Raw genomic sequence first — 15,362 nt, forward strand, 5'->3', positions numbered from 1 at the left:
AGGGAACCCACTTCGCTATTCCGGAGAAGTCACGTCTTATACAACCACAGCGAGGCTCGGTATAAAGTTATCTCTGTTCTTCATAATCCCAGCGATTCATGCTTGACAGTCGTCACCGTATCGGTCAACATTGCTAATACACGTAAGTGCGTGCCCTCGTCAAACATGGCGTTCTCTACCTCTTGTCACGTGTACTAGATACCTGAGAGCCTGGCCTCGCTGTTGGTACAACGGGATTTGATTGGGAGGTCATGTGGTCTGTGAAACACCATCCCCAGGAAGCAAAATACTAAGCTCTTGGTTCCGGATAGTTTCCAAGACGAAGACTTTGTTCCAGGCCGGACGATATTACCAGGCTGGCCGGCAAGAGATGTTAGTGATGAGCTGTCAGTGTCAGGTAAGATCGTATGGCTGTGATAGTAATATAGTGTTACCACAGGGGGCCACTGGCATCTTCCTATGTACTTACCGTGCATTGCACCTATATATCCCTGCTCTATGATGGGACTGGGCATTAGGTATTACAGGACACGTCTTCATTCAGGACAATCTCTCTCTTCATAGCTGAGCCTTGTAGGTACTACTTGTATACTACTGCTGGTAGTCAGCCATGCTAAGTCACTATAACAGACAATGTCCTTTACATATGGTGAATGTTGTCATATCAGGGTAAGTGGCTGCAGAACAGTTTTTAGGACCCTCTGCCATAAAGTAAGGCATCATTCACATTTTGTTGCTATATACACAAAAACACATTTTGTGAAATGTGCAGGTATTGGATCAAATCAAACAGGCTTTATTGGCACGTCACTATTATAAGTCACCTCCATATAGAGGAGAGCTGGGATACCATTATAACACTGGACTGAGCGCTGTGTAGTCAGAAACCAAGGAGGCAGAAGCTGCCTGAAAAACCCAAAACCTGGTAATTCACTGTAAACCGCCTGGGATAACAATGTGGCACATGAACGCTGCTGTACCCTGCAGTGCTGCTACGTCGTGTATGAGCCAACCTGCAACCTGATGCAAACATTAAAGAGGCAGCAGCACCAATATGAGCACCGCAGCTGCTGCAAACAGATGATCAGCGTCGCACCTCACATATTGATGACCTGTTGTAAGGATTTTTTTTATGTAGATTGTGAGCCACACATAGAGCTCACAATGTACATTTTCCCTATCAGTATGTCTTTGGAATATGGGATGGAAATCCATGCAAACACGGGGAGAACATACAAACTCCTTGCAGATGGTTTTTTTTCCCTTGGCAGGATTTGAACACCAGGACTCCAGTGCTGCAAGGCTGCAGTGATAACCACTGAGCCACCGTGTGGCCCCTGTTGTAAGGATTTATTGTCCAACAAATAAATACTAATTTTGGATTTCTTTTCAGGTAGATTATTTTTTATAAAATGATCAAGCTTCTACACATTGCTGTTACATGAGTTTTATTGCTCCTGCTAGTTCTCATATGTTCATAATGATCGTAATGGGGGAACTTATTATACAATTCCAGATTTCTGGCATAAAAGTGTTGTAATATATACTAGTATTGTATGAATTTAACCCCTTTCTTAGGGTTTGATTTCTTCTAATTGTCTCTTCTTTCCTTAGATGTAACAGTTCCAGAACGGAGACATCCAGATTAAAAATAAAACATGACACATACCCAGAAGGACAGTAGACAGCGTCGCCAGCATTACCAGCTTTCTGGGATTAACAGTAATGACCAGAACTGTCAAGATGAAATGGAGGAAGGAGATAGGGAAGCATTGTTACAGGACTCAGAAGTGCTTGTGCACAGACCACTCACAGCTCTCAAAGGAGAGTTGGGGAACATCCTCTTACTGCTTTTCCTTTATATTTTGCAAGGAATCCCTTTAGGACTGGCTGGTAGTATTCCGTTAATTCTCCAGAGCAAAAATGTGAGTTATACAGACCAAGCCATTTTCAGCTTTGTATTTTGGCCTTTCAGTCTGAAGCTGCTCTGGGCACCACTGGTGGACTCTCTATATATCAAGAGGTTTGGTCGCAGAAAATCTTGGTTGGTTCCTACACAGTACTTACTAGGATTGTTCATGATGTACCTGTCCTTGACAGTGGATGATCTCCTCGGTGGAGAACATGGACCTGATATGTTAGCTTTAACCGCTACTTTCTTCCTCTTTGAATTTCTGGCTGCCACTCAGGACATTGCCGTGGACGGCTGGGCCCTGACCATGCTGTCTCGAGAAAATGTAGGTTATGCATCTACATGTAACTCTGTAGGCCAGACAGCTGGATATTTCATGGGAAATGTTCTATTCCTTGCTCTTGAATCTGCAGATTTTTGCAACAAGTATTTAAGATCTACTCCACAGCCTACAGGAATGGTGACACTTTCAGGTAGGTTTTCTTTTTGAAGTTCATTCCTACTAATAAGTAATGTTTTTTTTATGCCTGAGGTTTTTCCAATAAATAATGTTTTAAGGGGTTTGCTACCTTAGACATTTATGATCAGTAAGGGTCCAGCATCTGGGATCACCAAGTTTTGGGAGAACAGGGGTCAAGGCTGCGACATCTAGGTGGAGAATAACAGTTCTCTCTGTTAAAGAGCTTATCCCCCAAAATTGTCCACATGATAGGTGATAAGTGTATAATTTTACCAAATATCTTGGGAAAGAACCATTAATCTGGCATTCATAATATCTAATAGTTGATAGATTATCAAATATTCAGGATTATTAGAAAGTTATATAAAGGTAAAGAAGTCTTCATAAGAAAGACCAAAATATAATTTTAGCTCAAAATAAGCTGCTACAATCTTTTTAACCCAAGACATTTCCAACAAAGTTTTCTTTACTTACCATCTTCTCCCGGTCTTGTGAAATTCTATTTTGCTATATGTTGGACTATAAAATACACAAATCTTTAAAAGTTCCTGTGTCTTCTAACCCACAGATAGGGGGTCCACCAGCGCCAGGTAGAGCATTTATGATACACTCTGCTTGATCATTGAGAAAAGCGTGTGGCTGTTTAAAGCTTCTCAGTTCCCTCTAACTAACACTGATGTGCATTTGCATATGGTGTTCAGCTGTATGTCATGGAGATGTCTCTGCAGCAATTCATAGCTGCATAGTCTCCCCCCATCACCAGTTAGTGATCTGTATGATCACTGACAGAAAAGGAAATTGCAACTAATAGCCATTCTAGTGTTCAATGTAATGGTCATTGGCTTACAGCTGAAATGTATAGTAAGAATGTGATAGTTATTATTGTAATAAAAAAAATATGTAGTTCACAGGGGGTCCTTACATGTTTTGGTTTCTGAAGTTTTTGTAACCAAAACCAGGAAGGAATTTTAAAATCAAGTAAAAGTAGCACAAGTCTTATACACTTTCATTTCCTTTATTATCCACATCTTGTTCTTACTCAAGAACTATATCTCAAAATCTTAATGTGTAAGCATAACCTGCGGGTCATAGCCACACTCAGTGCTGGGGCCGCAAGTGCTTTCCCTTATAGGGCTAAGGCTCCGTGTTGCAGAAACGCAGCTTTTTTTTTGTTACAGATTTTGCTGCGGTTTTTTCAGCCAAAGCCAAGAATGACTACAAAAGGAATAGAAAGTATAAAGGGAGTTCTTATACTTCTACTTTCTGCTCATTCCACTCCTGGCTTTGGTTCAAAAAACCACAGCAAAATCTGCAACAAAAAAAGCTGTATTTCCGCAACGTGGGGCCTTAGCCTAAGTAAGTGAAACAATGGATAATTACAGGCTATTAATCATTAAAGCAAAACCACGCAGCGAGTAATGAGGAAAAATCTGTAACTAGACAGCGTGTTACTTACAAAGTATAAAAGCTCAGGCATCCTAAGCACAGAGTGCGGCTATAACCACAATTGGTCACACAGGACTTTTCACCACCTCTATTTTATAGCATCTGTTAGTAAGCACCACTCCACTGGTTCTGACACAGTTGGAATTTTTCTCTTACTTCATGCGACCTCTACAATCAGTACAGTTACTTTTGATGTACACTGATTCATTATTTGCTATGGCCCCCATACACACACCAGTGTATCATGACCCTTGAACCCAGGGGAAAAACTCAGGACAGGTCCTTTACCTGTCTAATTTGCAGGTCGGGCTCATTTAGGTAATTCAGTGGGTCCATGAATTTATGGACGGTATACAAATGACATCTGTGTGCTGTTTTACCGTGTATCCGGAGCCTTAGGCTGAAGAGACAAGCTAATCACTAATTCACTACAGTAATTAATTAGTGCTGGTTAACTTGTTATCGACCACACGTTTTTACAGCTGAAGTGTGGCTGGTGCTGCAGTGTATTCACCATTACATCCCTTTATAAGATAACTAATCTTTATTTACTTGACGCTATTAATCCCTGGCAAAGCACACCTCTAGTCAAACCTGAAAATGCAGTTTGAGACTGAAGAACAGCGCTCATACACATCACCCATGTGTTATATTTACCTTAGCTGACCATTTACCTGTGGGAAAAAAAGCAATGTCGTGTCTGATAAAAGTCTTCTGATAATAGCAGATTAGCGGATATGTAACATGTCAGAAAAACAGAAAAGAAATTATTAGCACCATATAAAGTGGTTTGAAGGCTTGTAGTTCCACGTGGCTAATGTTGCACAACACGGGGGTCATTTGCGCCAAGAAAAACCTGTTGTACATTATTTACACCTAATTTATTTACATTTTTAGATATTAAAAGGAAAGTGGGTTGTGCCATTACAGATACTTACACCCATATGTGTCAGATCACTGTGCATTCCAACACTGAGACCCCAGTGATCAGGAAAATGGGAACCCAAAAGTCCCTCTTTGTGAATTAAGTACCAGTACTTATGTATGACGTGTACTCTGTTCACTTCAGTAAGGTGCCAGACCTTGCAGTTTCGGCAGTCCTATTGAAGTGAACAGAGCAAAGGTCACACATGCCCTCTAGTGCTTCATTCACAAGCAGATACTCGGGCCTTGGTTCACCTGAGGTCCCAGCAGTCAGGCCCCCAGCAATCTGACACTCTATCTTGTAGATATGGAGTAAGTGTCAGTAATGGTACAACCCCTTTGAGCTGTGACTCCAGATGCCATCCATTTCAGATATTTTTCTTACACTTATATCATACAGACGTTCATAAATAGTCTCTCATGCTTGTACAGTAAATGAATGAAGATGAAAAATGGAAATGTTGCCAATAGAAACCAATTGCATTACAACAGTAACTTTTTTAGTGCAGATTATTGGAAGCAATATTTGATTCTTTGATAACTGGCATCTTGTCCACCTTTTTACATTATCTACGCCAGTTCCTATACATGGCATCCATTGATGGAACTGTGAAAAGCCAATGTGCTGAGCACAGGCCTGAGATTTCCTTCCTTTGGATATGTTCGTGCAGGACGTATATATTCTGAATTTTCTGTTCCAATTTGTGGTTTTAAGCTTATAATGCGATACTCCACAGTTTTTCTTTTACCTTTGCAAGAGTTTCAACTAAGTAGATAAAAAAATCTGCTATTGCTGATTCTGTCTCCTATGTCTATTACCTGTGTCTGCTTCTAGTATAAGTACACAAGTGATGAGTGGGGCAAAGAAATCAGGGTCATGCAACTGCTATACCGTTTTTTAGAGTTTGTAAACAACGGAGGGTCCTGTTCACAAATTTCCTCCATGCTGCAGAAACAAATCCAAGAGGCATGAGGGGGGAATCTGTAGCAGATTGATGTCTCAGTACAGTGCAATGTGTAAAATTGATGGTTTTGCACCAACCTGTAGCAGCAAATTCACAACAGATTTTTTTTGTTGTCGTTTTTGTCCTGTGCGGATGTACCTTTAACCACTAGCTTGCCATATGGCTACTTTAAATATCAGACAATCGGAAAGTCTGTAGTGATGTTTTAAAATGTCATTGTGAAGTCTGCGGCTGTATGGAGGTCGAGTCAGCTTCCATAGGGAAGGTTTATTATATCCATGACTTGCTTTTCTCTGTATACACAGAACTCAATAAGTTGTGTATACAGTATAAAATGCGATACGGCATCTTGCTGCTCAGGTTCTGGCAGTCACACGGTTGCCAGACAGTAGGTAGTTATAGAAACTGGTGGGTTTTAGGAAACCCAGACCAGTCCTGCATTATCTGTTTATATGATCCCTGGTTACATGGCATATCAGCCACAAAAAAATAAATGATAAAAAACATCAAACTGTCCCCAGTGGTCTTTTAGAAGCCACCCATAACCTACAACACAGCTCCTAGTCCTACCCCCAGTGACACAAACCTATATAGCCCATGGATAAAAACATATATATATATTATATTATATATATATATATATATTATATATATATATAATGCATGCAAACTTTTTCCCCTTTTTTAATTTTTTCAAATATAAAAAAAATAAATACTTAGCTAAAAATTATATAAAAATAAGGCACTAGGTATCACTAAAGACAAGAGTAAAATTTAACCGTTTTTTCCTCTCCGGTTACTGATTGTGATGTGAGCTAATGTATAAGATTTGTCATAATCTTGCAGATTTCTTGTTCTACTGGGGAGCCATATTTCTAGTAACCACAACTTTAGTGGCGCTGCTGAAGAAAGAACACACAAATGGGAGAGTTAACAGAGAAGAAACGCAAAGTGTGAAAGAAGCCTATGGGTTACTGCTGAGCATAGTGAAGATGCCTGCTGTCCAGAAATTCTGCCTCATGATCCTCACAGCTAAAGTGAGTACACACCATGTAATCCAATGTTGTATTCTTCCTTCTACACATGAGAATACACAGATGTAGAAGGAGGAGAAAAAATCAATACAGGTCTTCTTTATAGCGTGACCCTGCCGATGCTTCAGAGAGCAGATATTCCTTCATTTTCTATGCACTATGTGTGGCAGACATCACAACTGCTAGCTACTACCAGGGAGAACTGGAAATGAGAGGGCAAGCCTGCGGAAGGGAAAACTACTAAAAATGTGTAATACATGTCATATAACAACCAGAGATAGTGTTACTCCTCATATACATACAGTATTGTTGATTTATACAAAGTATGTGGAAAGGTTAGATAAGCTTTAACCCCTTCCCGACATCCGCTGTACTAGTACGGCGCATGCCAGGTGTTTAACTATGGCGGCCGGGAGTTTTACACAGTAGACAACCAGCGCTAATGCCTCCGGTCGGTGCCCAAACCGATTGGAGGCATTAACCCCTCCAGCGCCTTGCTCAAAGCTGAGCAAGGCACCATTTACCTGGCGGTGCATGGGCGCCGCCATTTTGCTGGTGATCGCCGGCGCCTGGAGCATGATTCAGGGCCGACGTCACGTTGGCATGACAGCCGGGAGCCTTGTAAAGGCTCCCAGGCTTGTCTGCAGTGATTTTCTTTTGCAGGCTGCAAAAGAAATGACGATTTTTTGCAATTCATTAGCATTGTAATGCATTGCATTAGTGATCAGACCCCCTGTGGTTCAAGACTTCTAGGGTGTCTAATAAATGCAAAAAAAAAAAAAAAAAAAAAAGTAAAAAAAATATATAACATTTTTAACAAAGTATTAAAAATTCAAATCACCCCCCTTTCCCTAGAACACATATAAAAGTAGTTAAATACTGTGAAACACCTACATGTTAGGTATCCCCGTGTCCGAAATTACCCGCTCTACAAATCTATAAAAATATTTTTCCTGTACGGTAAACACTGTAGCGGGGCAAAAAATCAAAAGTTTTGACTCTGATAAAAATTTGAATAAAAAATTATCACAGCAAAAGCAATTCCCCAAAATGGTAGAACTAAAAATACACCCTGCCCCGCGAAAAAAAGACGTCCTATGTATCCCCGTACACAGAAGTATAAAAAAATTACGGCTGTCAGAAGATGGCAACTTTTAGAAAAAAAAATAAAAAATTGGCACAGTTTTGGATTTTTGTGGGGTTAAAATGTAAATAAAACCATATAAATTTGGTATCCCCAGAATCGTACCGAAACATAGAATACAGGTGACATCTCATTTTGGCTGCACAGTGAACTCCATAAAACCGAATCCCATAAGAATATTGAAGGAAAAAAAACTTTTTCTTCAAATCGCCCCCATTCTGAATTTTTTTCCAGCTTCCCAGTACATTGTACAGAATAATTAATGGCGGCATCATGAAGAAAAATTTGTCCCGCAAAGATTAAGACCTCATATGGCTCTGGGAGCGGAGAAATAAAAAAGTTATGGGGTTTGGCAGGGGGAGAGTCAAAAAACGGAAAATGAAAATCAAAAAATGCCATCGGCGGGAAGGGGTTAAACACAGGCTGGATTCACACATGCAGTTTTATTTATTTATTTTTTTAAAGAACCAAAACCAGTAATGCATTGAAATGGAAGGAAAATGGTAAATAAGACATTGCACAGAAGCATACCCATTGTATTTTTCCTGTCCACTTACGAAGCTGCAGCCACAATAATCCTATTTACTTTGTGTATATTTGCTGTAAAGTGAGCAGTAGGATTTATTTGCTCGCCTCTCTTGTGATGATGATTTGTTTAGTTACCAGGTAAGAAGCTGAAGGCGCCCTATGTCAAAACCATTGTCTGTAACATATGGGAGGAGGCAATAGAAGTAGTGTAATATACCTGGCTGGGGACTACTGTCATAGGCTTACTCCCCACCAGACAGTCACTTTGTACAAAGTATAAACCTTTCTTTCACAAAATTTTATAAAGGGGTATTCCCATCTAGTAAAGTGGTGGCATATCACTGGGACATGCTGGTAGTGATTAGTAGGGGTCCGACCTCTGGGACCCCACAATCCTTAGAATAAAGAGGCCCCCGAACTGGTTACTGATCTGAAGCATTGTTCAGGAAAGTGCTGCTTCCTCTTTAGTGGGGCATGCCATTCCTATAGCAGCAACGCTGTAGGATAATGTAGTTTTGTCTCATTCAAGTGAAATACCGTACTAAGCAGACATGTAGGTAGATGGATACATGTATACACTGAAGAAACTACAGCATTTGCCCTCACCCCTAGAAAGAGCTGATGGGACCTCACCTATCTGATATTAACGATTTATCCTAGCAATAAGTCTTCTAACATAGAGACATATCATACATTGTAATAAATGGGACCCCCTGATCATTAGAATGAAGGGGGTACAAGCACTCCATATTGACTCTCCTCAGAGATCGATTTATAGGCTATATACTTCATATCTATCTATGTATATTCTATATTTCTTACATGGCTCTCTGAGGAACATTTGTTGACACCACTGCCATAGAGATCTATGTATATGCCATTTGCCATCACAAATGCTTAGTGAAGATTAAGAATGGTGCTCTGACCAGAAAAACCCCTCTTATCTCAATGCTTTTTCCGAAAATGAAGGGATCTATTTCTTATTGTGCTCGGATTTATCAGTCTTGGTATAAGTATGTATCAATGTCATAGACTCTTTGTACGCTCTACCAGTTGACCCATGTCTCTTCCAGATTGGATTTTCAGCAGCTGATGCAGTTACTGGTCTTAAACTGGTCGAAAGAGGAGTTCCCAAAGAACATTTGGCACTTCTGGCTGTTCCAATGGTTCCTCTGCAAATTCTACTGCCCCTGCTTATCAGCAAATACACTGCTGGACCCAAGCCTCTCAATGTCTTCCACAAAGCCATGCCTTTTAGGTCAGTATGCAGACAATGTAATATAACCACAACAATCATTTTTAGTAGACACTCAAGTTCTGATGGATCATCACTGTGTAAGCTGCACTCACCATGTGTCTGGTCAGGTCTGATTCTTTATTACTGTATATACTCGAGTATAAGCCGACTTTTCATGCTGAAAAAGCCCCCCTCGGCTTATACACGAGTCAGGATCCATGGAGCACAGAAAACTGGAAGGACCTGCAAGGGGGAGGTCCTTTAGTGCTGCTGCTCTGTCATTGGCTTGCCATGAGGTCACGTGACTGTGATGTCATCAAAGGTCCTGTAGCCACTGGTATGTAACATCTGCAGATAAGGTTGAGTCTAAATCCTAGTAGCTCCACCCACACCAGAGTCCGATCACATGGTCATGACATCATCAGAGGTCCTTTAGCACACTAGGATTTAGCATCTACCCTGCAGATGAGTGGCCAGGATTCATTGTGTCTTATGGAAGATGTCTGTTGTATGGAGGAGAGGATGCTACAGTAATTTGACACACACAGGGACCTTCCTTTAGTTACTCTGCCTAGTAATGTCAGGCATTTGGGGTTATTAATTTAGTTTCAGTAGCTCCATGTGCCTCACATTAATAACAGTTAACCCCATCATATCCCTCATATTAACCCCTGTGTGCCCCATATAAGGGTTACTGATATGTGAGACACATGAGGGTATTAATGAAGGACCTTAATTATGAAGCTACCTAATTATTACCTCCATATGTCCCATATATCAGTAAATCTTATGTGAGGCACACAGGGGGTTAATATGAGGGACATGATGGGGTTAACTGCCATAACTATGATCCCCATGGAGTTACTGAGCTGCAATGCACATGACCAGACTTTTTATCTCCAATGGTGGTTTCCCCCCCTTGGCTTATACTCGAGTCAATAGGATTTCCCAGTTTTTTGTGGTAAAGTTAGGGGTCTCGGCTTATACTCGAGTATATACGGTATTTAATATTCTGGTTTCACTTAAATGTTACTCAGTATATACTAAAAAGTTATACAGTTTTTCTAATATACTTTGAGTATCAGTTCTTTATGATTTGATAATTTGCTATGCTTTTGCCATAATTTAATAAAAGTTGCATTTCCCATTTTTAGCATATACTAGTTATTTGGATATAAGGGTATATTATACAATGCAACATATGTTAGAAATGGAGCTTTAGAAAACTTTGATTTTACAACTCACATATTATTGCTTTCTCACCTTCCTTGTCATGTTAAAGGTTACTTATGGGTTTGGAATTTGCCTTCGTAGTTTGGTGGACCCCACACATAAGCCATGAGGGAGGATTTCCTCTTTACTACTACATTACTCTGCTGCTGAGTTATGCCTTACATCAGGTATCTATAAACTTTAAGAATTTTTTTTCATTATCTTTGTATTACTTATTTTATTTAAATACATTTAAATTTGTGACTGAGAAAAGGAAAGGATTAAACTTGCAACCCTACGCCAAGATGGCAACCACGACACAACAGCCGCTGTATGCTCTGCTCTGTTCTTTCAGCCTCTTAACCAAAATGTATTGACCCATTTGAAAAGGGTTGTCCGGTTTCAGAAAAAAATTGCCACAAGCAAGGGATGCCACTTCAACCAACACCAACTCTTTGCATCCTTCACCAGGTGACACTCTACTGATTCTGGCACAATTGGAATTTTTTCTGTAGTTTTGATCACTCCCGAGTATTCATTTCTGTTAGTTTCAAGACATTTATTTTCTGTACTGTCAGGTGGGCAGTCCCAGACTGTCTGCTCTGTCTCAGGACCACCCACCTGACAGTAAAGAGCATATTTAGAATATTAGATGCTGAAAGTAACTGAAGTAAGAAAGAGGAAAATTCCAACTGGGCCAATATCAGTGATACTGCATTTATTAAAGTATACAAAGTGCTGGAGTTGGTGTAGCTAGTGGAAGGTCCTCCTTTGGAATAAGAAAACAAGCAGTACTTATAGGGGTTGACCACTTTCAGACCAATATTGAGAAACAAACAGTATTGTTTGTACACTAAAATGATATACAATTTCCCAATATACTTTCTGTATCAATTCCTCACAGTTTTCTAGATCTCTGCTTATGCCATTCATTCTGTTACTTCTAGAGGATAAAACTCTGACCATAGTCATGTGATTTACAGTCCATGGTCATGTGATGAGAACACAGGTGCACAGCTGATTACAAGGCAGAGGTCTGATTACTGTGCTGTGACTGTAACGAGTGGCACCTGTGTACTCATCACATGACCATGGACCGTAAATCACATGACCATGGACTATAAATCACATGACCATGGACCGTAAATCACATGACCATGGTCAGAGTTTCATCCTCTAGAAGTAACAGAATGAATGACAACAAGCCGAGATCTAGAAAACTGTGAGGAATTGATACAGAAAGTATATTTGTATAAAAAAATTGTATATCTTTTATTATACAAACAATAACATTTGTCTCTCAATATCGGTCTGAAAGTGGCCAACCCCTTTAACTTCTAAATCCGCCAGCTCTGGTGTTCCCCACACGCTATGTGGCTGCTGCAGAAAATTGAACATCGGAACGATGTGGGATTCAGAAGGGAACTACCCAGCAAGTATTCTGAATGAGTTCTATTCTAGCTAATAGGACCTGTACATGATAGTCGCTGTAACACTGGTGGTTCTTGGCTGCTGGCGTTTTCCTTACCTAGCTGCAGCTCTATCTACCACACGTCTCTCATATATGGCCATTGCGACTTCCTAACTCTTGCTGCTGCACATTCCCTACCTGGCATGTACACCCTTGAAGGTCTCCCCAGTTAACCCCTGGTGTCGCTGAGTTATATAAAGCCATCTTGTAAACCCTTTACATTATAGTATTATATGTGTATATATTGTTATTTAGTCAGATTTTTTCTCTTGCTTTCCAGGTTGCATTGTATAGCATGTTTGTAGCAATCATGGCTTTTAATGCCAAAGTTAGTGACCCCCTTATTGGTGGAACATATATGACGCTATTAAACACGGTTTCTAATCTTGGAGGGAACTGGCCGGCTACAATGGCTCTTTGGTTTGTGGACCATCTAACAAGTAAAGAATGTATAGGAGTGGATGGACAGAGCTGTGCTGACCATGAAGCTTCTGAGGTAAATCCTTTTATAGATCTGTGTATATATTGTACATCATGTGCAGCAGGTCTAAAAGAACAAAGTCTTATCAACCGTTTCTTTCCAATTTTTTCAGTTGTGTGCAAAATTGGGAGGCTCCTGTGTGACGATTCTAGATGGTTATTACATAGAATCGGTTATCTGTGTAGTCATTGGATTCTGCTGGTGGCTATTTCTGGGACCTGCATTTAAGAAGTTACAAGATGAAGGTCCGTCTTCATGGAAGTGTCGGAGAAGAAGTTACTATTAAAGACTTAAGAAAACTTTGTGAACATCTTTCTGCCGCATTATGGTAGATCTCAAAGTGTTTCCTTTCTTTGCAAGAGAGAATAAAATAAGAGCTACCTTCTACATTACAATCGGAAATCTGCTCCACCAGTTGGTCTGTTGATGGATATTTAGGACTTTCCCTATCTCAAGTTTTCATTCATTTTCAAAGAGTTTCCTATGGCTGAAACATATGTCGGCCATTGTAGGCGCTCCTATGGACTGGTATGGTAAATGCTAATGTTTGATCAGTTAGCTGTTGTTAAAAATGGAATTTACTTGACACAATAAGGGAATGTTCACATGGTAAAAAATGAAGAGGAATTTAGGGACATCCTCCTTGGATTCCACTTCATTTTCAGCTCCCTGTGCCAATCTAGAGTACCCGCATACCATTGTGGCTTTCCACTGCTGATTTTGGGGTGAACCCTCTCTAAAATCAGCAGCAGATTCCACTGTGTGAGCATCTACCTTTAGGCTTATACAAAGGGAATGGCCTCTTTATAGCTAATCTGAACTAATCTGTTAAATATGCATTTAGGAAACTTCCATATACAGCCTTTATTGGTGTTTTGCGCCATATTATGAAGCCACGACCGTTAGTTCTGCCAACCTTCCACCGCATCTGGATGGTGCTCCCGTCTATAAGATGGCTGCAGATGGAGGGGCAAGTGACCAAAAATTCAGACACCCTCATTGGAAAACAGCATGCTAGATTCCCAGCTCCCAGGACCCAAGCTTCAGTGTTTCAGTGGAGGAGGCTGAGTGATGTGTTTGGCCACATTTCCCTCCATTTGTGGCTATATTATGGATGAGAGCACCATGAGGATAGGACAAATGACTGTCTGAGCTCGGAGTGTGGGAAACCGAGCAGAATTTCAATAAAGAATTCACTGCACAAAAGCATCTTTAACACATTAGCTTAGATAAGCAATAAAATGACCAACCAATTTACAGAAGACCTATCAACTTTCCTGACATGTCTATTTTAGTAAATTCTTACACTTGAAGTTAAAATTTTTAATAACGTGAGGTCACCATTATCTTCCATTGTAATACAATGTGCCCGTATTAGTCTTCTGGTGTGCAAGTGCAGAACATCTGAACATTGTACATTGGTAAGTGACATGTCTCCCTGCCAGCCTTTGCTTAGACTAGTACATTGGGGAAAATGTATTAAACTTCCTATGCCAGTTTACTAGCTTTTTATTGTTTTATGCCACTCATTCCACTTTTCTACAAAGAGGTTGGCGCCTACTGTGAGAGACCGGACTTCTGTGGCCCAGAAGCTGGCATAAATTATAGCTGCCGTAGAATTACATTTTCTGGCACAGAGATGCACCAGATATTTTAAGAGACAGACGCCCACTGCAGTGTATGGGAGATCAAGACTGGTATATGGCATTTCTTTTTAGTTGTTGCTGTTGGTCTCTTAAAAGTCTGTGACAGTACCATAAGGCCAAGTTCACATGTAGCATATTTGTTGCTATTTTGTAATGTAACATCCAGTCTATTGTAAGTGAATGGGGTTTAAAAGAGAACTGAGACAGCAGTGTACCTTATTATGTCAAAGATTTGCTACATGTTTCACTTGTTCTATTGTAAAAAGTTACATCTGCTGTAAAATCTGCTTTTAAGCACAAGAGTAAATTAAGAGTCTGAAAACTACAGGTCAACCATTGTGCGAACCAATCCTTACAATGTGAGGACTACAACACTTTCTTCTAGATCGTCAGGTTTATAATGTTAAAGCACATATGGAAGATCTTAAGATGGCCATACACATTATTAATGTGTATGGCGTCTCCCTACTCTTCCCTGACTGCACATATCATATCATGTCTATGTAGGACTTCAGCCTGCCTGAAGCTTTTGTTCTTTGGAAGATAAGTCGCCGTTAGATTTACCTGGCAGAGACTTTTTCCCCTTTCCCAAGTCATATGCTAAGCATGCATGTGTATGGGGAAAGTGGCTGTCAGATAATGAAGCATTTGATCAATAGGTACTTTGCGTACAGCCAGCCTCACAAATATGACACTTGTTAGAGATGTGAGGGGTCCTATTTCTTTTGTCTGTCTTTTAATTTCTAGTTATTCCTGGGAGATCTGCCTTGTATGACGGTACAGATGATATTGCCCTCCAATCTTCATTAAAATGACAAAATGCATATTGTTTCTAAATCCTAAACCTTGCATGAAACATACTGTATTATGAAGGAAAGTAATGTAGATGGTGTAGCCCTGCA

At 40.2% G+C, this 15,362-nt stretch overlaps 1 protein-coding gene across 1 annotated transcript; it reads left to right on the forward strand.

Moving 5' to 3' along the window:
- Positions 1-246: 246 nt before the first annotated feature.
- On the forward strand, positions 247-13,405 carry SLC33A1 (solute carrier family 33 member 1). Its single transcript, XM_075268776.1, has 7 exons — positions 247-397; positions 1,615-2,385; positions 6,554-6,744; positions 9,487-9,671; positions 10,933-11,050; positions 12,614-12,829; positions 12,927-13,405. Exons 2-7 carry the CDS (start codon positions 1,659-1,661, stop codon positions 13,098-13,100), a joined length of 1,611 nt encoding a protein of 536 aa, XP_075124877.1. The 5' UTR covers positions 247-397; positions 1,615-1,658; the 3' UTR covers positions 13,101-13,405.
- The last annotated feature ends 1,957 nt before the right edge of the window (positions 13,406-15,362 follow it).

The sequence above is a fragment of the Leptodactylus fuscus genome, chromosome 3 (assembly GCF_031893055.1).
Source record: "Leptodactylus fuscus isolate aLepFus1 chromosome 3, aLepFus1.hap2, whole genome shotgun sequence".
Lineage (NCBI taxonomy): Eukaryota > Metazoa > Chordata > Amphibia > Anura > Leptodactylidae > Leptodactylus > Leptodactylus fuscus.

Bases quoted from the DNA above. Each gene is read 5' to 3' on its own strand.
- SLC33A1 (XM_075268776.1), top strand. From the start codon at position 1,659: ATGACACATACCCAGAAGGACAGTAGACAGCGTCGCCAGCATTACCAG. The intron at 6,745-9,486 runs GTGAGTACACAC...TGTCTCTTCCAG, and splicing joins TCATGATCCTCACAGCTAAA to ATTGGATTTTCAGCAGCTGA. The intron at 12,830-12,926 runs GTAAATCCTTTT...CAATTTTTTCAG, and splicing joins CTGACCATGAAGCTTCTGAG to TTGTGTGCAAAATTGGGAGG.